The sequence below is a fragment of the Heterodontus francisci genome, chromosome 4, assembly GCF_036365525.1.
Source record: "Heterodontus francisci isolate sHetFra1 chromosome 4, sHetFra1.hap1, whole genome shotgun sequence".
In the NCBI taxonomy this organism is placed as follows: Eukaryota; Metazoa; Chordata; class Chondrichthyes; order Heterodontiformes; family Heterodontidae; genus Heterodontus; species Heterodontus francisci.
Window position 1 is genome coordinate 53,643,953 of NC_090374.1, and position 26,370 is coordinate 53,670,322.

Sequence of the window (26,370 nt, forward strand, 5' to 3'; positions counted from 1 at the left end):
ACATCTTCGATTTTGCCTGGGTCAGGACAGATTCCGCAACCTGAATAGATGGAGCCAAATAAATTGATCTGACTCACTGGCACTTCTTGTGTTAAAAATGAGCCCTTCACAACTGCCATCAGTGAATGAAGATTTTGATCATGCTCTTCTTTGGTTTTGCCCATTACTGCATCATCATAGGCAATGTATATACATCCAGGTACATTTTCTATAATTCTATAATTCTGGCCATATGCTGCTGAAACAGATCTTGATTGACAGATAAACTGAAGGGTAGTCTGTGGAATCAGTATCTTCCAAATGGTGTCCTGAAGGTGGTGACTTCTTGAGATTGCTAGGTGTACCGACCAATATCCATGTTTAGCATCCAACTTAGAGAAGAATTTGGCTCCTGTGAACTTGGGATTCAATTCCTTTAATGTCGGAATCTTGTGGGGGCATCTCTTTAGGGAAAGGTTTAGATGCCTCGGATCTAGACATACCCTGATTGCTCCATCCTTCTAAAGTACGCATGTAATTGAGCTGCACCAGTCTGTATGATGATGTACACAACGGATGATGCCATTGCATTCCATGTCATCTGACTCGCATTTAAGCTTTTCTTTTATGTGCATGCTACAGTTTCTGAGAGGATCGATTGACAGAATTGCATCCTCTCTGAGGTGCAGTACGGCATCGCCTTTGAAATCTCCTTTGGCGTGGAACTTGTCTGTGTACATTTGTTGTCGGTCCTGGGCTGACTCAATGCAGGTACCTTTGGTCTCTTCTGCTGTAATGGGTACCTTAGTGACCTTGTGGATAGTCACGATGTTGAGTTCCTTACATGCTGGTAGTCCCGCCACTGCTGGTCTGCTCCTATCTACCAGGTAAAATATTTGTGGTTTCCATGCCGACCTGCCATAGCTGCATTGCATTGTCAGTGTGCCACTGCAAGGAATGAGTATGCAGATAACTTTGCAGTTGTCAGTTGTATCATTAATTTCAACGACCCCGGTAAATATCCTTCATGATTCAGACTGGTAGGATATTTGCACTAGTGCTGGTGTCAATTTTAACCCTGAGTGTGTGTTTGCAACTTTCTTTGGGCGCATGATGTTAATAGTAGCAAAAGCTTCCAGTTGTTTGACTTCATCAACACAATTTATCAGGTTCACAATGTGAAACACCTGCTCATCTTCTGGCTGAGAATTACTTCTCTTTGAGTCTTGTCTCAGGTCTGTTTCTCTATGGACTTTGTGTATCAGCTTGCTCTCCTTGCTGCTGTTGCCATGTTGCTGTGCCTGTCTTCTGTTTGCTTGTGTCCTACTGTGACTTTTGGCTGTGTCTTTGGAGCCAGATTTTTTGCACAGGTGGGCCCAGTATCCTTTTGCACCACATGCCTTGCACTGGTCTTGAAATGCAGGATAACTTCGGGGTAAGTGGGACCAATCACACATATCACACAGCTCGCTTGCTCTTTTCAACTTGGTTATCATGCCGATACTGTTGGCTGCATCTAGTGCTTGCAGATCCTGTTGTCCAGCTACAATGGCTTTGTATTTCCTGCCATCTTCTAGCAGCGCATCAATGCTGTGACTTTTCTTTTTCCCCCATGAGGTCTTTCTGAAATGCTTCAATGGGTGTTGAGACAATCACCAGCTCCAATAGTTGCTCCAACAGCTCAGTTTCTGAAAAGTCGCATTCGTTGCCTTTACTACGGCATCTACTGACAAACTGATTTGTTAAGTCCTGTGACTGTTGCCTGTAGGATATCAATTCCAGGCTGTGAATTCTAAAATTCACTCTTAACTGGAGCTGATCTTCTCACACTTTCTATATATTTGCAGAATCTTTCTGGACCTCTTGAGATAAGCCACAGGTATTGATTCTGTGTAACCCCCTCAAATCCAACTGCTATCAGTATTTTTACAGTCTGCTTCTCTCATTCTACAATCACTTGGACTGTGAAGCATAACTGCATTCTTTGTTTAAAAAGTTTGAACTCGGACATGATATCAATGGCTCCATTGGGAGAGGCTTGTACTACTGGGGGGCCCTCTGTGAGGCACAGGTGCCCAATCAGGAGGGCCTCCCCCCACCAGGAGGCTGCCTGGTATTAACGGGCGGCCTCCTTTGGTGCTGAATTTCCTGGCCGCCACTGATAAAATGCCAGTGGCAGTGGGAGGAGTAATTGGCCATTTAAGGGCCTCAATTGGCCTGGGCTAAGTAGGCTGTTTCCAACCTCCCCCACTGCTGGCAAAATGACAGCGATGGCGGGTAGACGACCACCTCCCACTCAATTTTACACCACCACCTCATCCAGCCCGCTCCCGGGGTTGGAGTGGGGAGGGGGATGGTGGTGGTGGTGGTGTGGTGCGTAAAACCTCGGCCCACAATTCTAATGATATTTATCCCACAAAAAGACAGGCATAACTAGGATCCATGCGGGTACCCACAGCAACACCATTTATTTGGAGGAAGTGAGTGGAGTTGAAGGAGAAGTTGTTCAATGTGAGAACAAGTTCTCAAAAGCAGAATTTAAGAAATCCTTTGAACAGTATTTGGCATGGATGAAAATGCTTTCTATGGTATCTACAAGATCTTATCAATCACTGGGAAAATTAATGGGAAATGAAAAGAAACCTGATGTCAAAGCAAAAATGCACAAAAAAAGTTGGCATAAAAAAAGGGGTAGAATTTGTACAGGTGCAGAACTGGCACAAGGGAACCAATGTCTTCTACCACCATCCCCACCCCCAACCCGACCTGATATTGGATTAGGTTCCAAATATATGTAAATAATACCTCTTTTAGGCCCCCTCTACCAAACTGGACACAGGTAACAGAGTTGGAGCCGGCCTGCTGCTTAGGATTCTTCCACGGCAGCTGTGACTTAAGTAGCTTCTGCTGCCAAAGGTTTAAAATAATTTTTTTTTTTAACTCACGCCTGCGGAGCCTGGAGGAGAAGGAGTGCTCCACCCCACCCTTTCCCCAATGCTGCTTTACTCCCCATCCTGGGATTTACCTTAGGGTTGCTGCCAGCGAGCCAAGCAGCCCAAAGCTCATCAGCCTGTGGACGTGTGACAGATGCCAACAGCTCACACATTAATGTTAATGAGGCCCAATGCCTGATTTCAGGCCAGCATGGGGCTTCCCAGTTGGGGCATATGGTGCCATTTCAGGCGCAATAACAGGCCCAAAGCAATTTCATCCCCCAAATATTCTGAAAAACATCTTTATACCAGGTTGTCCGCCAGAGGGCACCAGAAATTTCCTTTTACTTCCAATCCTTTTTAGCATTACCAAATTGTTTTTTTCTCATTATTTGATTGAATTTTAAACTGTTCTGCTACTGATAAAATGCCAGTGGTGGTGGGAGGAGTAGTTGGCCACTTAAGGGCCTCAATTGGCCTGGGGTAAGTGGGCTGTTTCCAACCTCCCCCACTGCTGGCAAAATGGCAGCGATGGCGGGTAGGCGACAGGAATGGCACCTCCACCTCCCACTGGCAGCTGATTTTCTGTCCTGATAAAGGCAATTCCTTACAGAAACAAATGGCACACATGCTGGTGTCATCTCAGAAATTAATTGCAATGACTCCAAATTCCTTATTCCAGCAATTGTATCTCTCAAGAATCTGAGGGCCAACAATGTATTTGGTCTTCCTCAGTGCTTCTTTAAAATCAACCAGTTGGATCTTTCTCACCTGACTAGCAGCCATTGTCTTCACTCCTTCTGGTTAAAACTTTCGAATTTGCCTCCTTCACCAATGCAGTTCGGTCACTTCCTGAATATCCCCGGGTTGTTTAAGGTCCCTTTGGCTAAGTGAGTTACTCTGTTTGCCCAAAAGGTTTGTAAGCAGCAACAATTGTGTTTCTTTGCAAGCAGGGAAAGAACATTTTAATATTGTAATCTGTATCTGTGTGATCTTTTTGAGATAAAAGCAGTTGTCATGAAGACCTGCCAAGAATGCGGTATATTAATTTCATCATATGAACATTGATTTTAAGCTGTTGCTGGAATGAAGAAATGACTTGTTAACGAGATTGCCAGACCTTTGACTGGAGGACATTTGCATACTAAGAGACAGTGCTTATGGAGACAAAGAACTACTCCCTGGACCAATGAACCCAGGTGGATTTTGATCACCAGATATTGAAGGTGTAAGGAAGCACATTCCATGGACTGCTAAGTTAATACAATCCACAAGGACAGGACTGGTTCAACCAGCTGGTCACATGACTAATCGTCTGGTCCAGGTTTTTGAATGAGACACAGGACAGTTTGAATTCAGACTAGCGATTGCAACTGAAGCTGGAACAAGGAAGCCTCTCTCCTGGCTGTCTCGCTCTTGCTTATTCCCAAGCCACCGGACCCACAGAAGACACGCAAACCTCAAGAGAGAAAATAAATCGAAACAAGTTGAAGCGTGGACTGGGCCCCAACGAATTGCAGGACTTACCGGCAACCAAAGACTCCACATCAAACTCAAAGGACAGTAAATAAAAACCTATCTATTGCCTCAAACCTTTCTCCTTTATTTTCTACTTTTTCTGTCTCTATCTGCTTGTGTGTTTATTGCGTATGCATACCAGTGTGGTCGCGTCGCAGTCGTTAACTGGATTAGAGTTTAAGATTGATAAATTTCCACCTTTCTTGTTTAAATCTAAGGAAACCTGTCTGATTTCTTTGCCTTACAATTGGAGCAGTGAACAAGGATTCACTGAGGGGGGAGCTAAAAACACAGTATTTCTAAAATTAAACCCTGTTACGGTTAAACCAGGCAAAGGCTGAGAGGGAACCCCTAGACCTCATCTCACCTGGTCATAATACAGTGCTAAAGAAAGGAGATCCTGTTTGGGAGGGTTGCAAAAATAGAGTAGCTGTTGAGAAGGAAGCAGGATCACAAGAGCAGGTTGGAACATAGTGCTTCAGCTCTGACTACGAAACCCTTTACTTATCTACAAGAAATGCTGCAGGACATTACCGACACAAACTTGAGTACAGATACATTTGTCCATACCTGATTTATGCAAATTGACATATTAAAATCAAATTACAGAAAACCTATTCTACTCACTAAATAATGTGTTTTTCTCCTGTAGGGTGGGGACATGACTTCAGTCTCATCCGATGTATATTCTCAGTTTGGATCCCAAATTTCTTTAGCTCATGATAAACAGGAAGGTACATCGTAATTTATTTTTATGTATTCCAAATAAAGATTGTGGAACTAATTTTATTTTAATCTACAGGCAATTGTATAAATTTTTGTAACCTGCAAATCTGAACATGCAACTTTTCTTTAATTCTTTTGTTCTATTCTACTAATTTACTTTCCTTCCCCACCCCACTGCCTTCCTGAAGATGTCAATTCCTTGCTTCAGTAGAATCTGGTACCTTGCCCAAATTGCCATTCTTCACAGTGAGCATTGGCAGGCTATTCAACTGTGATGGGGATCATAGCCAACCATGATTCTGCCGTCCTCCAACATCTGAACATACTCATCTTCCAGCAGAGGTCACTAGATAAATTGTGTTGTTATACCTCTGGGATCTAAATGGAATCGTGATTGGGAGTGGGAAATCCTAGTCAGTTTTCCAGGAATGCTGAGACCAATTGTAACTCCCCTGTGGCAAGTGCTAACAGCAAAGTAAAGCTCCCTAAACCTTACATCAATATGCCTTACCTGCTTACTGCACTAATGAAGCATTTGAATTTCTGATGCTAGACATATTTATGGCCTTTCTGAGTGCGGCAGCTGGTTAAATGTCAAATAGAGCTGAATTATGAACAGTTTTGTGCAGTGAACTCTGGCACATTGGGCACTGCACTGTGACTGCTTAAACTCATTTTAACAAGAGCTCTATAGTGAGCTTAGAGGAGAGATTCTGGATGGCCTCAACTTGAATTTAGATCCCAGAGGTATAAGGGCAGCCTTCTCATTTATTCCACCACCAACTCCCATAACTGGGTTGATGGAAGAATCATGTTGGTAATTTTCACACAGGTGCAACAGCTAAGGGCTTTTTATGGAACTTATTTGATGGATTTAGTGCCCCATGTTCACTACAGAACTCTGCCAAATGCTACAGTTTCAATATTTGTAATGTTCCTAAAATTGCAGAAACACAGAACATGTCTGTGTGTCTCATTTAAACCAGCAATGCAACAGAAGAGTAATGATCTGACCCGAGTCCCAGCTCACCTTTGAATAGGTCAAAATGGGCATCACTGGCATGGCATCTCTTGGGTTTTCTGTTTTACACTCCAGAAGTACACTGGTTACCTTAGATTGAGATTTATATGCCACAGCAATTGCCAGGATCAACTAATATAATTGGAAATGTGGGGTTTCTGAGCCTAAAGAGTTTGAGTCATGACTTCTGCAGCTGGGATTTTTTTTTGTGTCTTTTTACTATTCTGCTTACAGGCGCCTGCAATTGCTATTGATAGAGTAAGACCAACAGTGTAGTTTCAGCTCCTCTACATGCTCTAAGGGTTTCATAGGAGCAGTATGGCATTCCCAAAGGAGATACCTTTCTATGCCATTACTATGGTGGAGGAGGAGGAGTCTGCATATGGTGGAGTAAAGAAGAATCAGGCAGCATTTAAGGAGTGTGCAGCCAACCAGATATTACCCCCCACCCCTCTCCCCCCACACTAGAATATAAAAGCAACACATATGGGGACTTTCCTGAGTAGTTGTATATTTTACCAATGAGGCAATAGGGCAAGACAGACTCCTACTGCTGGAAGTCCTACAGCTGCGCTTGAATGCCCACACTGCAGATATGAAGGTGACCACCATCTGCAATTTTTATGGCGCAGGATTACTTTAGGCAGCTATTGGAATTCTGTTCAGTATCATTCAGACAGCAGTATGGACATGTATTCATCTGGTCACTGGCGCCCTTTACTGAGGAGTAGGAAATTCATAACCTTTGGCATCACAGTAACGCACCAGCAATAAAGCCATCTACTTTTAGAGAGTTATTGACCTACCCAAGATAAAGGGTAGATTCAATGGTACACACGTTGCTTTGCATGATTCCAGAGAACAGCTGCTCAACTTCATTAACAAGAGGGGCTTCCACTGCCTAAATGTGACAAATATGCAGAGGATTCTCCATGACAATGAGTAATATGCTGTAAGTTGTCGCAATGCCTTCATACTGTAAAATTCATTCCTGCATGACCTCTTCAGGGAAAAAAGTCACAAAACAGATGGTATCTGGGTGACAAAGCTTATCTCCACTCCTAAGGATAATGACTCGTGTAAGGGTGGCACAAACAGAAACAGAGGACTGCTTCAACTAGGCATATGCTTCCACAAGAATGTTTTTGCTGTCTGCACAAGTCAGAAGGAGTTCTGCAGTATGATCCAGATCATCTGTCATAAATATTTATAGCATGGTCTGCCCTTCACAGCTTTGCCATTCAAGAAGGGCTGGCCTTTGAAATTGCTGGTGAGAAGGTCTTGGCTCTGCTGGGTCCAGAACAACATGGAGCAGAGCACCATGATGATCTATACTCAGAAGACACCTCAATCACTACTGCAAGGAGCACCACAGCACATCTCATCACTTGACCAGACTCAGAAACTCCTCACTTTCAACTATACCAGTTGATCCTGGCAAATGTACTGCCTTATAAACTCTTTTCACAGCCCATTGGCAGGACAGAACAGATCCACCAGAAGTGGCAGCACAGTGGTGTACAGTTGGGAGAGAATGACCCTAGGGGCCCTCAACATGACTCCAGACTCCATGAAGTCTCATAGCATAGACAAGGAAACTTCAGCTGATGACTCAGTACTCCTCTATATTAAACATCACTTTGGAAGAAACATTGAGGGTAGCAAGGACACAGAACATACTCTGGGTGGGAGACTTCAGTGTCCAGCACCAAGAGTGGCTTGGTAGCACTCATTGAGCTGGCTGAGTCCTGAAGGCTGGGCTTGGGGCAGGTGATGAGAAAATCAATATGTGGAAAAACCTACTTGACCTTGTCCTCACCAATCTACCTGTCACAGCTGCATCTGTTCACGACAGTATTGGTAGAAGTGACCACCATTCAATCTTTGTGGAGATAATATTATGTCTGCACACTGAGGACCCATTTCACTTGTTGTGTGGCATTACCACCAAGCTAAATGGGATAGTTTCAGAACAGATCTAACGGCTCAAAATTGGGCATTCATGAGGTGCTGTGGACCATCAGCAGCAGCAGTAGAACTATATTCCACCACAATCTGTAACCTCATGACCAGCATTCAAGCCAGGTGAACAATCAAAGTTCAGTGAAGAGTGTAGAAGAGCAAGCCATGTGCACCAGAAAATGAGGTGCCAACCTGGTGAAGCAACAACACATGACTACATGTATGCTTAATAGGAGAAGCAGCATGCTAGAGACAGAGCTAAGCAATCCCACAACCAACGGATCAAGTCAAAACTTTGCAGTCCTGCCACATCCAGTCATGAATGGTGGTGGACAGTTAAATAATGAACAGGAGGAGAAGACTCGAGGAACATTCCAAACCTCAATGATAGTGGAGCCTGGCACACTGGCACATGAATGCAACAGACAAGGCTGAAGATTACAAACATCTTCAGCCAGAAGTGCCAAGTGGATTCATCTCAGCCTCCTCCTGAGGTCTCCACCATCACAGGTGCCAGCCTTCAACCAATTAGATTCATTCCATGCGCTATCAAGAAATGGCTGAGTGCACTGGATAGCACAAAGACTATGGGCCCCAAGAACATCCTGGCTGTAGTGCTGAAGACTTGTACTCCAGAACTAGCCACGCCTCAAACCAAGCTGTTCCAGTACAGCTACAACACTGGCATCTACCTGACAATGTGGAAAATTTCCCAGGTGTGTCCTGCTACAAAAAGCAGGACAAATCCAATTTGGCCAATTACCACCCCATCAGTGTACTCTCAATCATCAACAAAGCAATGGAAGATGTTGTCGACAGTGATGTTAGAAGGCACTTACTCACCAATAACCATCTTTTGGATGAGGGGTTAAATCAAAGCTAAACTAGGTGGAGGTAAAAGATCCCATGGGGCTATTTTGAAGAAGAGCCAGGCAGTTATCCTTATTGTCCTGGCCAATATTTATCCCTCAATCAACATCACAAAAACAGATTATCTGGACATTATCACATTGCTGTTTGTGGGAGCTTATTGTGTGCAAATTGGCCCAACCTGCTCAATCTTTCCTCATACAGACTCCTCAGAGTCTGTTTCCCATGGTAGGGGTAACTAAAACTAGAGGGCATAGATTTAAGGTGAGAGTGAGGAGGTTTAAAGGGGATCAAAGGGGTAAATTTTCACACAAGGAATAGTGGGTATCTGGAATGAGCTGCCTGAGGAGGTGGTGGAGGCAGAAACAGTAGCGACATTTAAGAGGCATCTGGACAGGTACTCGAATGAGAAAGGCATAGAGGGATATGGAATTAATGCAGGCAGATGGGATTAGTATAGATAGGCATTATGGTCGGCATGGACACGGTGGGCTGAAGGGCCTATTTCTATGCTGTACGACTCTATGACTCCATAAAACAACCCCTTCATCCCACGAATCAGCCTAGTGAATCTTTAAGTATATCCCTTCTTAAGTAAGGAGACCAAAACTGTATGCAGTATTCTAGGTGCAGTCTCACCAATGCCCTGTACAGTTGTAGCAAGGCTTTACTACTTTTATACTTCATCCACCTTGCAATAAATGCTAACATTCCATTTGCTTTCCTAATTACTTGCTGGAACAGAATGCTAACTTTTTGTGATTCATGTACAAGGACACCCAGATCCCTCTGTACTGCAGAATTCTGCAGTCTCTCTCTATTTAAATAATATTCTGCTTTTCTATTTTTCCTGCCAAAGGGGACAACCTCACATTTTCCCACGTTATACTCCATCTGCCAAATTTTTGCCCACTCACTTAAACTATCTATATCTCTTTGCAAACACTTAGTGTCCTCCTCACAACTTGCTTTCCTACCTATCTTTGCATTGTCCACAGATTTGACTACAACACACCTGGTCCCTTATCCAAGTCATTAATATAGATCGGAAATAGTTGAAGCCTCAGCACTGATCCCTTTGGCACTCCACTAATTACAGTTTGCCAACCTGAACGTGCCACATTTATCCCAACTCTATTTCCTGTTAGTTAGCCAATCCTCTATCCATGCTAATATATTACCCCCGACACCACAAGCTCTTATCTTGTATAGTAATCTTTTATGTGGTACCTTATCGAATGCCTTTTGGAAATCCAAATACACTATACCTACTGGTTCCCCTTTATCCACCCTGCTTGTTACATCCTCAAAGAACTCTAATAAATTTGTCAAACACGATTTCCCTTTCATAAAACCATCTTGTCTCTGCCTGATTGTATTATGATTTTCTAAATGTCCTGCTACTACTTCCTTAATAATGAATTCTAGCATTTTCCCAATGACAGATGTTAAGTTAACTGGCCTATAGTTTCGTGCTTTCTGTCCCCCTCCTTTCTTGAATAGAGGTGTTACAATTGCAGTTTTCCAATCTGCTAGGACCTTCCCAGAATCTAGGGAATTTTGGAAGATTACAACCAATGCATCCACCATCTCTTCAGCCACTTCTTTTAAGACCTTAGGATGCAGGCCATCAAATCCAGGGAACTTGTCAGACTTTAGTCCCATTAGTTTTCCTAGTACTTTTTCTCTAGTGATAGTGATGTTTAAGTTCCTCTCTCCCTTTTGCCTCTTGATTTTCTACTATTCTTGGGATGTTGTTTCAATCATCCACTGTGAAGACAGATACAAAATACTTTGTCAAATTCTCTGCCATTTTCTTGTTTTCCATTATTAATTCCCCAGCCTCATCCTCTAAGGGACCAATGCTTCCTTTAGTTACTCTCTTCCTTTTTATATATTTGTAGAAGTTTTTACTGTCTGTTTTTATATTTCTTGTTAAATTACTCTCATACTCTAATTTCTCTCTCTAATATTTGTCAATCATCCTCTGCTGGTTTCTAAAATTTTCCCAATCTTCTGGCCTACCATTATATCTTGGCAGCATTGTACGCTTTTTCGTTCAATTTGATACCATCCTTAACTTGCTTGGTTAACCACAGATGGTGCATCCTTCTCCTAGAGTATTTCTTTCTCAATGGAATATATCTTTGTTGAGAGTTATGAAATATCTCCTTAAATGTCTGCCATTGCTTCTCCACTGTATCACCTTTTAACTTATTTTCCCAGGTAACTCTGCCTTCATACCCTTGTAATTGCCTTTATTTAAATTTAAGACACTAGTTTCTGACCCAAATTTCTCACCCTCAAACTGAATATAAAATTCTATCATGTTATGATCACTCTTGCCTAGATGATCCAACAATCCTTTACTATGAGGTCATTTATTAATCACGTCTCATTACACATTACCAGATCTAAACTTGCATTCTCCTGGGTTGGTTCCAGAACATATTATTCTAAGAAACTTTCCTTAATACACTATATGAACTCATCCTCCAGGATACTTTGCCAATTTGATTAGTCCAATCTATATGAAAATTAAAATTGCCCATGATTATTGCAGTACCTTTCCTACAAACCCTCATTATTTCTTAATTTATACAATGTCCTACTGACTATTAGGGGGCCTATAAGCTACTCCTACCAGTGACTTCTTTCCTTTGCTCTTTCTTATCTCTGCCCAAACTGATTCTATATGTTGATCTTCTGAGCGAAGATCATTTCTCACTACTGTACTGATCTCATCCTTTATTAACAGAGCTATCCCACCTCCTGCCCGATGCCCACTTTGGCTCTTCAACTGTAGTCTTCTATGGGTTTGCTTGTACTGGGGTCACACAATGAGTAGCAGAGTTCTCAATGTCACCTTCTTGGGTCTCTGGCAGACTCAGTAGCTAAGAGAGAGCACAGTAACGAAGGATAAGCATGACCATCCTCCTTGGCAGGGGGAGAGCTACCCGAGCCAGCACATCACTTCATTCCTCAGCACCTCATCATTGTCATTGTCGTCGGCTGTTCCTCAATTTGAGGATGACGTCAACTCAAGGTCATGAGTTTCTACGATGGGTCTTCAGGTGACTGAACAGGCAGATTCTCGACCCACAGATCTTGGGCACATGCAGCAGGACGTCCCACAAGGTAGTGGGATCATGAGTTCAGGATTTGCCTCCTTTTCTTTCCTTCTCTGCTGCCGCTCTGCCTCAAAGCATGATGCAGTTTGATGGACAAGTTATCGCCATTTTAAACGATTGTTAGCAAGCTCCTTCCAGTCATCAATGTCAATGCTGCCATGCTTCAAAGAGAACTTCAGAGTGTCTTTGAAGCGTTTTCTTTGCCCTTCCCTGGAACGCTGGTCATTTGAGAGTTGAGAAAACAGGACCTGACGGGGGAGATGGTTTTGAGCCATCCAGACACAGTGTCCAGTCCATCGGAGTTGATTTTGGAGGTGTTTTGCCTGAATGCTTGTGGAGCTGGCATCAAGAAGGACACTAGCATTTGTTCGACTGTCCTCCCATTGAATCCGGAGGATGCGGCAGAGGCATTGCTGTTGGAATTTCTCTAGTGCTTTTATGTGTCGCTGATGCACAGTCCAGGTTTCACTGTAGTACAAGAGTGTGGCGACAACAACTGCTCTGTACATTGTCTCTTGTTGACTTGCAGAGGTCTTTGTTGTCAAACAGACGCTGCTGTTATTTGTAGAAGGCTGAGTTCGCGCTGATCCGGTGTTGGATTTCCTTGTCACTGGTGGCCTTTTGAGAGAGGAGGCTGCCAAGGCATGGGAAATGCTCAACATATTCCAATGTCTCTCCTTCAACATATATGAAAGGTGGAACATTTGGCTGACCAGGTGTGGGTTGATATATGAGTTTTGTTTTGGCAACATTCAAGGACAGGCCGAGTATCTTGTATGCAGAATTGAAGAGATTGAGAACAGCTTGCAAATCTAGTGCAGAGGGGGCAACGACACTGCAGTCATTAGCAAACTGTGGATCACGTATTTCTCTGGTGGTCAATTTTGTTTTGGCACCGAGGTGACTGAGGTTAAAGAGTTTTCCATCTAGGTTGTATTTAATACTCAAACCAGAGGGCAGCTGATCTTTCACGAGGTGAATAGCCACTGTCAAGTGGATTGTAAATAGTATGTGGGCTATCACACAGCCTTGCTTGACCCTGGTCCGGGCTGTGAAGGCGTCTGTTTCAGATCTCCCACTTAAGACAGTTGCAGTCATATCATCATGGAGCAATTGCAGGATTGTGATGAAGTTTCATGGACACCAAATCTTTGGAGCACAAACCACAGAGCCTCACGATTTATTGAGTCAAATGCTTTGGTCAGGTCAATGAATGCAATGAAGAGCTCCTGGTATTGTTCTCGACATTTGTTGGGCAACAAAGACCATGTAAGCACCTGCCACTAGTGCAGACACACTCATGTCAGTCAGACCACAAACTAGCTTGGAACGGGGAGCACTGGGTTAACTTCACATCACACGTGAGCAGGAAGAGTAGCATGAGGCAGAGTCAGCTGTGGGCTGTCCCCCTCAAAGGATGGAGGGGGACACAGCGATGCTCCGCTGGACGAAAATGCTGTTTCTCATATGTCACAAACAAGGAGTGGCTTCCTCGAGAATCAGAGCAGATATGTTCCCATTTGTCAGAGTTCCCTGAGGCCTTGAGAACCATAGGCAGACAGTGGAGGAGTCTATGCAGCGCATGTGCTCCATCATAACTCAGGGTTTCAAGCGCATGAGCTCCTCCATTGAGAGACTGGGAAATCTCCTGGAGAACCACATGCAGCACCACCCTGATTGGATGCATGTGCAGCATGCTTATATACACAGAAAGATGAGACTTTCTGTAGCATTGAATGTTCAGTGTCACTGATAGTGCTGAGATGCTCGGAGTGAATGCCAGCTGTGTCCCAATCAGTGGCCTCATCCAGCATCCAAGGGCACCAGGAAAGAGCTGGGGCAGTCAAAGCAGCAGATGAAGGAGCTGCCCCTCGTGGGCACTGGTGTCATCCTTTGACCCCCTCACCCTCTCTGAGTCAGGAACCATCTGTGCTGCAAGGCCCAATGACAGAAGCTGCCCCTGCAATGACGCAGTCTGTGAAGGAGCTCTCATGGGCCGGAGGGCCTGGGATTGCTGTATTTCCACGTTCTGTGATGTTGGAAAAGGTTGGCAGTAGAAACCGCATTCTCCATGGTCCTGGTTGGCAATGGGACTCCTCAGATATGCGTCATTGTGGCATGACTGCTCTCTATGCTGGAAGGCGAGTTATCGGGTCAGCTGCTAAGGGTTCAGAGGTGATCAGGTGAAATGCTACTGAATCTGTGTGGCCCTTGTGACCATGCCAGCCTGCCATTCATCGTGAGGGCTAGGATGGCATCGCCGAACATTTTCCAATGCCTGGGCACTGGCCACCTCTGGAGATATCTATTCCTGCTCCTCTTCCTCCTTCCAGTCCTCCTCTGAGGTAGAGTGCTGTTCCGGGTCCTCCTCTTCATCCAACTCCAGCCCCTTTGCATAGTCATGTTATGGAGAGTGCAGCAGCTGAACACAATCCGAGACACTCGTACTGAAGGGCACCACCCAACTGATCAAGGCAATGGAAGCACTTCTTCACGATGCCAATGATCTGTTCAATGCAGGTCTGTGGCTCTGGTTGTAGCACTTCTCTCCATCCGTGTCTGGGTAGTGGACGGAGCTATCTCTTTTGGGAAATAACCTTTATCTCACCGCAGCCAACCATGGAGTCTGGATGTGGGCCTGAAGGGGTGCAACACCTGGGACTGTCAGAGGATACAGGAGTCATGACAGCTGCTGAGGAACCAAACACAGACCTGCAGGATTCGCTTCCTGTGGTCACAGACTAGCCGGACATTCAATGAGTGGTAGCCCTTCCTGTTCAGGAATCTGATTGATTGGTGTGTCGGTGCCTTGATGGCTATGTGGGTGCAATAGATGACGCCCTGGACCTGAGGGCATGCGCAGGCCCATCTGTCAAAGTGGATGTAGTCCCTCGCTCTCCTGAATATGGCATCCATGACTTGCCTGATGGCGTGATGAGCTGCCAACTGCAAGATGCCACCTAGGTCCGCAGCTGATCCCTGGAAATATCCAGTTGCATAAAAATTCAATGCCGCAGTGACCTTGACAGCTGCATGGAGGCCATGAGGCCTCAGGTCATTGTGGGCCAGAGCACAAAAGTCCGAGACCATTTGCCTGGATAGGTGCAGCCTCCTACGGCATTGGTGCTCTGTTATTTGCAGGTAGCTGACTCTTACGCATTAAATCCAATGTCTTGGGTAGCACTGCCTTCCCCTTGCAGCCACCCCGCTCCCCCACCTTGTGCTCCTCTTCTCCTCCTAATGGCCCTCCACAGTGTTCACGACTTCTACACCCAGCCATCTTCCAGCTATCCCGTTTTCCCCATGCTCTTCTATTGAATATTGCAAACTTCTCCAGACAAGCCTTTCATTGAGCTCCTCAACGAGCTCAACAGGCACTTAATTGGAGGCATGCGGGTTTCCCGCTCCCCCCACTCCTGGTGTCCCTTTCAAACTCGCTTTGCGTTCCGGAGGCGGAGAGACCCAGTGCTGGTCTCTGGGAACGCAGAAATCACATCCACACCCACTCCAGGCCCCACTGACACTTAAAAATCCAGCCCACTGTGTAGACTCAGGGATGGTCATGAGGATCTGGTATCAGAGGGCTGGTGTCCATGGAACCAATCCTCCATCAAAACGTAATACCTCCAGGAAAGAACTGGAGAAAACTGGAGTGAGAAACTGGTGTTACAATTAATTTTAGTTCTTTTAAAATTATTTTTAAAAGGAATCCTAATATTGAGACTCCCTCTTTCAGTGTTAATTTCAGGTAGTGAAATTAATGGAAATACTTGGCACATCTAACATTTTAATTCACCAATTATAGAGTGACTGTTAACGAACATAATTTATTTGCAATTACTTTGAAATGGGTTGGGGGTGCGTTGACCCCTACATATTTATGATGTACAAATTCCAGGATTTGAAAGCTGACCTATCATATAACCCTTTTTCTTTTAGATTGCAGGAACTGCTGTCCCAGGAGATGCCTCTTAATCACATGCATAATCTTGCTCATTCTTGGGGCAATGGCAGCTGCTTTAGCCTGTGCGATTATATTTGGAATACCACCCAAACAGCCAAGTATGTAACCATAACACAAATGTGTTCGGCTTGTTTAAAATAAATATTGTTACTTTAAGAATAATGGTCACCTGGTAGTGATTACAACATCGAGGGTTCAGATGATATTAATCATGGGAGTGAAACTTGAGCAGTTTATTCCCCCTCCCCCACAGAGATTAGATACAGCTTTGAAAGCATTTTCATTCCTGTACTATGTAGTGCACACTTTGCAGGATCATGCAATTCTATTTTGGGTCCAACACTGGACAAAACCAGTGGTGAACACAGGTCATGGAAATATGAAAATGTTCACACATGACTAGCAATGATGATGTCATTATTGCAAGTTTGTCAAGAAACAGCCTGAAGATCATTGTTGGGAAGTTCTCTGCCTGGCCTATGCATATTTTGTATTTGTAATTGTTGGAAGTATCTTTCTGCCTCTTCCAATGACTCAGCTGGCTAAGGTATTAATAGCTGAGCCAAAGAGATTAAGAATTTACTAAGTTCAGTATCTGTGGTGAGGCAGCTGGACTCACCAGGAATGACAGGAATTGGCTATAATGTTCCACCTATGACTATTTGTTGCTCATGTTCTTCCACTTATGAGACAGGCCTTCATTGATCATTTGTGTCCATTACACTCATGGGGTATGACCATCCGAAAGTATTTTATTGTTGTGTCTTGCAACTTCGGTGCATTGTGACAACTGGATTTGATAAATTATTTCTCTGTACACCTGTTGTAGGATGTGTCCTACTTACTGCAATTTGTATAAGACATAATGAATTACAACTTTCACGATAACCTTCCTTCTGTTGCATTATTGTTCCTGAAATCAAATTGGCATTACCCAGCTGTGTATTAGCTAATTTGATCATCTTCCTTGGGTGGGGGGATGGGGGGAATGAGGAGGGGGTCTTGCTAAGAAGGGGCTCTCTGTAACCAAATTGTTTTCAAGGTAACACCCTTAGTGATGGACATTGGAAATGCATCCTTCCAATGTGGTAAACTGCAATCGGATAACTAGGTTCACAATATTCCAGAGTGCTGTTGATGATTGATCAGCCAGCCTGGCTTATTGATGAGACATGAGGCATGTGAATGGAAGTTGAGATTTTTCCCACTCAACTACAGATAACTCAGCAAGCCAATGTCCTAATCAGCAGGAACCTTTGCAATGTTCTGTGCTGGTATTCTATGTATCTAATTAAACTCCAGTATTACCTCTGTATAGACTTGACCCTTGTCACCTTACACCTAAGTTCCCTGGACTTAGCTAAGTGCCATGGGTCACTATCGGCAAAGTATACACGCACCATATCAGTTAACAGGGGCTCCTTTTATGTGGATTTCTCAGTGATTCGGTTTGTACACTATTGAGGATGGTGATGGGTTTCATAAAGCTGACACTGAGGGCTGAATTTTTGCTTTGGGGGTGGGAAACAAGAGTCGGTTCTGTTTCTGGAGAAACAGTTACTCATTGGAATTTAGATTTGGCACCCCCTTAATTGGCATGGAAACAGGTTCCCTCTCCAATTAAGGGCAGCAGGCAGGCAGGCTCTCTAAGCTGGAGGGCCAATCAGAGACTTTCCAGCTTCAGAGGAGCACTTGACTGTAGTAAAAGGTAAGTAACTGAGAGGATGTTTCAACATGAAGGTGCCCTCTCAGTCACTTTAAAAAAAATGTAATTTAAAAAATAGAGAAAGCAGCCAGGCCACCACTGTGGGCAGTGAGTGGGGAAACTCCACCACAGGGCGACCTTTGGCTGCACTCCCACCCAGGCAGACAGGAGGGCCTGTAGGCCTAAGTGGAGTGTTGGCACCCCGGTCTGCCGCTGGGTTCCCACCTTTAGGCAATTGTTCTGCACCCCCATTGCATTGAGAAACTGGAGGCTGACTGGAAAATTGCAGTCAACCTCCTTAACTTACCTTTAACAAGACTCTTAATGAGCCTCGGCTTCCCGCCTCCTGGGGATAGGCAACCTAGCCAGCTCCGAACCTGCTTCAGCCAAAATGGCTGATGCCGGGAATGGGGTTGGGAAACCAGCATGCCTGCAGGTTCCGGTACTTTTGGGTCCCCATCTGCCTCCATTCCCGACTTCAGCAGGGCACGAAAATCCTTCCCTGACTGACGAAAAAATCCTTAACTCGGTATTCAACATTCTTTACATATTAAATTTAAAAATGTAAAATTACATTGTAATATTAAATGAGGTGTATGTCTTTTAAATTACTTTTATGTATCCTCATTCTGTATATGAAAAAGCCTATTACATTTTTATAGCCATCTTAACGAGAGGAGGGGATAAGGAGGAAAACCTTGTTAAAAATTCAAAGCCAAATGAATAAAGCAATTTTTACTGTTAGGGAGTTGACCCTCAATTCAGATATCCCTGTCTCACTTGTAGGCACAAAGTTATCTCCAAAATTAGAGGAACAGGTGTGGTATTTTCCAGGCAAGTCACAAGTAAAACTAGCAAGCAGAAATTCCTAAAGATCACAAAGAAAAGTACAGATACGAGAGATCATTTGGCCCTAGTTCATCCTTTCAAGGAAACTCGGAATAATCAATGGTGATTTGTTATATAACAGTGGTGTCCAATCTTTTCACATGAGGGGCCACATTACAAATTTTGTCCTACATTGGGGGCTGGTGAGCAAAGTTTGGAAGGATAAAGGCATTAGAAATTTATTTTAATATTAATCAAAACAACAAAAAATGTGCATTTTTGTGAACATACTTTAAATAAGAAGACTAATTATTAATTTACTATGTTGAACACTGATTTAGTGAGATATCTGGCATTGTTTATGCTTGCACAAGTAGTCAATGTCTGCCTGCACACTTGACGTAGCAATGCAGAGTATTCCAGATAGATGTCCATCTGTCAGGAGTAATGGTAATCACTCTCTCACTCTGTGTCTGTCTATCTCTCTCTGTCTCTCTCTCTCTCTCTCTCCATCTCTGTGTCTGTCTTTCTCTCTATCCCTTTCCCTGACTCTGTCATTCTCTCTCTTTCTCTCTCTGTCTCTCTCTCCCTTTCTCTGTGTCTCTCCCGCTCTGTGTCTGTCTGTCTCTCTCCCCTTCTATGTCTGTCTCTCTCTCCCCTATCTATGCCTGTCTCTCCCCTCTCTGTTTCTGTCTCTCCTCTCTCCTCTCTCTCTCTCTCTCCTGCCAGGCCTAGGCCGTAAGCCTCAGGCCCACCTTCACTTTAATCAACATGCTGTCGGTTCCTCAGGCTGACCGTGACTGCCGTCTCCGTCATGACCTGCTCCACTGATTAACCTCCAAGGTCACAACACCGAGCCACAGCCAATTGCCATGCAGGCACACAGTGCTCTCTGGACATTGTTGTCTTGGATTACAGTTCCGTCCTTAGCGGGGAGACTACATTTCCCAGCAGATGCTCACTCACAGAAAACAGCAAGAGCGGCTGATTGTAACAGAAATGTTTGGTGGGCCAGAAGAAATTTGACATCCCTGAAGCTAAAAGCAAACAGTCAAGGGTGAAAACCGCACAACAAGGAGGAGGGAATGGCCCTGTACAGTTTTCATCCGCAGGCTGGATTGAAATCGTTGGCAGGCTGGACTTTGTCCCGTGGGCTGTATGTTGGACAACCCTGTTATATAATAAACTTCCAGCAATTACACCACAATCATTAATCTCTCATGTTATTGCACATTGCAACTGGCCATCAAGAAGTCAATTTACTTTATCAAAGAACCATGGACAGATAGAAGTATTTTCAAAATAACGTACTTATTTGGGGATTTTAAATAACCGCTATAAATCACTCAAAATTTTATATAATGGTTTGTGTTATCATCTGAACACCTTAATGAGATTATTGGCTTGTAATCACTATTAGCTATCTGTTATTCTCTATATAATTAAAAAGTAAGTGTAATGGTGTTATTTTGGTGAAAGGGCGAATACAAATGCTAACTGGGTGCTGTGTTAATGAGACATGCCTGCCTGAAAGTCTGCCTTTATCACACAATTTTGGTCCTATTTGTAATTACCATAAATTGAATTTGCCCTGAGGTGATAAAACAGACACCTGCAGGTTTAGCACTCAAGCGCTGATTAATCGCAACTTTCCTACAGCAGTATATGTGGTCACCTCGCACCCAGTTCCACTGAAGGTGTGGAGTAGCTGGCTGACACACAGATGGCTGCTTCAGGATGGCTCAGGTACTGAATGAGTGGGTAGACAGGCTCTTGGATGTGGCACTGGAGGTCTGGTGGAGGAGGCCAAGAGGAGGACCGATGTCCTGCTCCTGCAGAGGGGAGGAAGTCCACCTCACCCTCCTGTCCCTCTGTCCTGCAGTAGCTGGTGCTGCTCTGCCTGGACTCCTGTCCTTCTACCATTCCTCCTGCAGACCAAAGGGGATCCCTAGCAAAATGCCCACTCCCTTTCTCTTGGTGACTCCTAGACGGTATCTCATAAGGTAGAGCATAGGAACATAGGAGTAGACCATTCAGCCAATCGAGCCTGCTCTGCCATTCAATACAATCATGGCTGATCCTCCACTTCAAAGTGTTTTTCCCACATTATCCCCATATCCCTTTGTCATTGGTACTTAGAAATCTGTCAATCTCTGCTTTTAACATACACAATGACTGAGCTTCCACAGCCCTCTGGGGTAGAGAATTCTAAAGATTCACAACTCTCTGAGTAAAGAAATTTCTCCTCATCTCTGTCCTAAGTGTCTTCCCCTTATTTTGAAATTGTCTCCCCTGGTTCTAACTCCCCAACCAGGGGAAACATCTTACCTGCATCTACCCTGTCTATCCCTTTAAGTATTTTGTAGGTTTCAATGAGATCACCTCTCATGCTTCAAAACTCTAGAGAATACAGGCCCATTTTCCCTAATCTCTCTTCATAGGATAGTCTCGCCATCCCAGGAACAAGTCTGGTGAACCTTCGTTGCTCTCCCTCTATGGCAATAATATCCTTCCTAAGGTAAAGAGGACCAAAACTGCACACAGTACTCCAGGTGGGGTCTAACCAAGGTTCTATATAATTGAAGCAAGACTTTGCTAATCCCGTACTCAAATCCTCTTGCGATAAAGGCTAACATACCATTAGTCTTCCTAATTGCTTGCTGCACCTGCATATTAGCTTTCAGTGACTTATTGACGAGGACACTCAGGTCACTTTGTACATCTACACTTTCTAATCTCTTACCACAAGAAATACAATGCAAATCTATTCCTCCTACCAAAGTGGGTATCCTCACATTTTTCCACATTATATTCCATCTGCCATGTTCTTGCCCATTCACTTAGCCTGTCCAAATCCCCTTGAAGCCGCTTTGCATCTTCCTCACAATACACATTCCCACCTAGTTTTATGTCATCCGCGAACTTGGAAATATTACAATTGGTCCCCACGTCCAAATCATTGATATATATTGTGAACAGCTGGGGCCCAAGTACTGATCCTTGCGGTACCCCACTAGTCACAGCCTGCCAATAGCACAGCACTTACTGTCTTTAGGTGAAGTCCTCAGAGAATTTCCAGAATAAATGTTGATAGAGTGTTGGTGAAATCTTGTCAAAGTATCTTAGAAAGACTCTTGATGTGTTTCAAAATTCATCTTCAAACCTCCAGTAGCAAGTGAACAGTAAAGGTAATATGTCTTTAAGTCGCACTCAAAATCCTCTGCAATGACTTATTTAGTCCCAATCAGTAGGAGTAAGTGGGCTCTATTAGAAGAGGGAATTAGATCAAGTGCTATCCATCAAAGTGCCATGTAGCCTCCATAATGAGCGCTAGCAGGCATTTTAAGCAGCAATCAACTGCTTAATGATCCTCTGGGCAGCCATTCCTAGAGCTCACTTCAACCCCTTTACCAATGTGGTGTCTTGTGCAAAACATGGGCAAAACCAGCTTTACAGCTTAAGACCCCATCCTGGCTACCTTGAAGGCTCATTAGCACCTAAAGAATCGGGGAAATCAACCCCAATATGTTTTTGAATCTGGCAGTAGAACTACAACATTAGTTATTCTATACCACAGAGCTAAAATAAGGAAACCAGCTGCTTCAACAGGTGATGTAATTATTCTTGTTGATAGTAATAGCCAAAATGCATTTTTATTCTACCCATGTCTCTTTGCTTCAGTAACCCGACAGTGTAAAACCACTTCAGATATGAACGGCTTTCTGTGTGATGACCGCAGAACCTGTATCATTTCCACGCAGATGTGCAATGACAAAGTAGACTGCAGCAATGGGGAGGATGAATCAAACATGTACTGTGGTATGCATTTCACTCAAGTATCCAAAATTCACATGTCCACATTGGAAAAAGTACATGCTGCATCTGAAGAGTTTATCTCAAAGGTTTATTAGTTCTTGATCTTGATCCAGCGTTTTATAGAAAGCAGATATGTATAAAGTATTTACTGGACTTGAGGAAGATATAATTGCACATTTACATCCTTTAGGTTTAAGCACTGGTGCAATGTCAATGACCAATGCTTCAGATTCTCATTATCAGTATGTCATTTAGTGAGTTCATGTCTCTTCCTTTCTCTTGCTGCTCTCAACTATAGATAGGCAGACTTAATGTTGAGCCTTCCTCTTGATTATCTTCTGCTATTAAAGTTTAGTAGGAAATAAAAAGCACCATTCTTCAATATTGGGTGTCATGCAACACCTCTATAGTGTTCTGTTTTTCCTCACAGTGGGCTTGTGTATCTGAACTTTTATTTCCCTGTGTATCTGATCTTCCATCTCTCTCTTTCTATGTCTGAACTTCTGTCTCTCCGTTTGTATTTGAAACTTCTCTGCCTTACTTTGCAACTCAATTTCTATCCCATTTTTGTGTCTGATATTCCTGCACTCTCTCTCCCTATTTCTACCTGAACTCTTTGCCCTCTTCTGGGTTTGAAATTGTCTCTGTTTTCCTGTGGGTCTAAACTCCACATATGGGGTGAAATTGCTCTGTGATATTTATTATCCTAAATTCACCAATAGCAACATAGAGAATAAACTCAAACCTCAAGGACAAATTCAAATGAGTAAAACCAGTATAACTGGAACTAAGAAACAGGTAGCATCAAGGGACAGTAGCAAAAATTCACAAATTAGCAAAATTATGGAACAATACACATTTGATACAAGATGCTCGAACCTGTGTTCAAGCATTACAGTTGCCCTCACCTAATGTCCACAAGTGCATAACAGTTAAGAGTGAGAGTGAGAAACCTGACTGAACTTTCCCCAGGAGTGCTGGAGTGATTGTAATGTCCAAATGGCTGCCCCATGTGAGATCAGCTAAATTATCACAGAATCCAACCTGGACCTTCTGGCCTGCGTGACTCAGTATTGCATCATATGGTGCTTTTACCCATTAGAATGTCAGAAAGCTACCCGAAGTAAATTCTAATAAAAACATAGAAAATAGGAGCAGCAGTAGGCCAATCGGCCCTTTGGGCCTGCTGCACCATTCAAAAAAGATCATGGCTGATCATCTAATTCAGTACCCTGTTCCCACTTCCTCCTCATATTCCTTGATCTCTTTGGCATTAAGAAATATATCTATCTCCTTCTTGAATATCCTTAATGATTTGACCTCCATTGCCTTCTGCGGTTCACTACCCTCTGAGTGAAGAAATTTCTCCTCATTTCGGTTCTAAATGGCATACCCCGTATCCTGAGACTGTGACCCCTGGTTCTGGACTCCCCAGCCATCGGGAACATCCTCCCTGCATCTAACCTGTCTAGTCCTGTTAGAATTTTATAGGTTTCTATGAGATCCCCTCTCATTCTTCTAAACTCTAGTGAATATAGGCCTAGTTGACCCAATCTCTCCTCATATGTCAATCCTGCCATCCCAGGAATCAGTCTAGTAAATCTTCTTTGCACTCCCTCCATGGCAAGAACATCCTTCCTCAGATAAGGAGACCAAAAATGCACACAATGCTCCAGATGTGGGCTCACCAAGGCCCAGTATAACTGCAGTAAGACATCCTTGCTCCTGTACTCAAATCCTCTTGCAATGAAGGCCAACATACTATTCACCTTCTTAATTGCTTGCTGCACCTGAATGCTTGCTTTCAGCGACTGGTGTACAAGGACACCCAGGTCTCGTTGCACCTCCCCCTTTCCCAATCTATCACCATTCAGATAATAATCTGCCTTTCTGTTTTTACAACCAAAGTGGATACATCACATTTATCCACGTTATACTACATCTGCCATGTATTTGCCCACTCACCCAACTTGTCCAAATCACATTGGAGCCTCTTTGCATCTTCCTCACAGCTCACATTCCCCCCCAGTTTTGTGTCGTCTGCAAACTTGGAAATGTCACATTTAGTTCCCTCATCCAAGTCATTAATATGCATTGTGAATAGGTGGGGCCCAAGCACTGATCCCTGCGGTACCCCACTAGTCACTGCCTGCCACCCAGAAAAAGACCCGTTTATTCCTAATCTCTGTTTCCTGTCTGTCAACCAATTCTCAATCCATGCCAGTATATTACCCCCAATCCCTTGTGCTTTAATTTTGCACACTAACCTCTTATGTGGGACCTTATCAAATGCTTTCTGAAAATCCAAATACACCACATCCACTGGTTCTCCCATATCTATTGTACTAATTACAGCCTCAAAAAACTCCAGTAGATTTGTTGAACACGATTTCCCTCTCGTAAACCCATGTTGACTTTGCCCAATCCCGTTTGTGCTTTCCAGGCGTTCTGCTTTCACATCCTTTATGATACTCTGGCATTTACCCCACTACTGATGTAAGACTAACTGGTCTGTAGTTCCCTGTTTTTTCTCTCCCTCCTTTTTTAAATAGTGGGGTTACATTTGCCAACCTCCAATCTGTAGGAACTGCTCCAGAGTCTATAGAATTTTGGAAGATGATCACCAATGCATCCACTATTTCCAGGGCCACTTCCTTTAGTACTCTGGGATGTAGATTATCAGGCCCTGGAGATTTGTCAGCCTTTAACCCCATTAATTTCCCTAGCACTATTTTTTTACTAATACTGATTTACTTCAATTCCTCCCTCTCATTAGACCCTTGGTTCCCTAACATTTCCGGGAGGTTATTTGTGTCCTCCTTTGTGAAGACAGAACCAAAGTATGTGTTTAATTGTTCTGCCATTTCTATGTTCCCCATTATAATTTCCCCCACTTCTGACTGTAAGGGACCTACATTTGAGGGAATTTGAGGGGATTTGAGGAAGAACTTTTTTACCCAGAGGGTGGTGAAGGTCTAGAATGCACTGCCTGGGAGGGTGGTAGAGGCAGGTTGCCTCACATCCTTTAAAAAATACCTGGATGAACATTTGGCATGTCATAACATTCAAGGCTATGGGCCAAGTGCTGGAAAATGGGATTAGGTAGACAGGTCAGGTGTCTTTGATGCATCGGTGCAGACTCGACGGGCCGAAGGGCCTCTTCTGCTCTGTATTATTTTGTGATACATTTGTCTTCACTAATCTTTTTCTCTTCACATATTTATAGAAGCTTTTACAGTCAGTTTTTATGTTCCCTGCAAGTTTACTCTCATACTCTATTTTCCCCCATTTAATCAACCTCTTTGTCCTCCTTTGCTGAATTCTAAACTGCTCTCAATCCTCAGACTTACTGCTTTTTCTGGCAATTTGCTATGCTTCCTCTTTGAACATAGAACATAGAACATAGAACAGTACAGCACAGTACAGGCCCTTCGGCCCATGATGTTGTGCCAACCCTTTAACCTACTCTAAGATCAAACTACCTACATACCCTTCATTCTACTATCATCCATGAAATATAATCTTTGGATCTAATACTATCCCTAATTTCTTTTGTAAGGCACGGTTGAGCCACCTTTCCAATTTTATTTTTGTGCCAGACCTATAATGAACCTAAATAAGAAATGCCGGAATCACCCAGCAGGTCTGGCAGCATCTGTGGAAAGAAAGCAGAGCCAACGTTTCGGGTCAGTGACCCTTCTTCGGAACGCACCTATATGGCTTAATTGTAATGATACTGAACTGGTAACCCAGAGATCATGGCAAGTTGTGAAATCAATTGAATAAATCTAATAATTTGCAGACTAGTATGAAAAAAAACTGGTTTGTCAATGTCCTTCAGAGAAGGGAGCCTGCCGACCTGGTCTGACCTACATGTGACGACAATTCTATGCTGGTGTGACTGACTCATAGGGCAG

The 26,370-nt window shown here is 43.7% G+C and overlaps 1 protein-coding gene across 1 annotated transcript in view; it reads left to right on the forward strand.

The window, feature by feature from the left end:
- The window catches only part of LOC137368670 (low-density lipoprotein receptor class A domain-containing protein 1-like), a 52,843-nt gene that overhangs the window by 20,377 nt on the left and 6,096 nt on the right, over positions 1 to 26,370 (forward strand). The window contains exons 2-4 of the mRNA XM_068028818.1: positions 5,083 to 5,164; positions 16,080 to 16,202; positions 22,319 to 22,456. Coding sequence (XP_067884919.1) covers positions 5,083 to 5,164; positions 16,080 to 16,202; positions 22,319 to 22,456 — 343 coding nt within the window. The remainder of the gene's footprint in view (positions 1 to 5,082; positions 5,165 to 16,079; positions 16,203 to 22,318; positions 22,457 to 26,370) is intronic.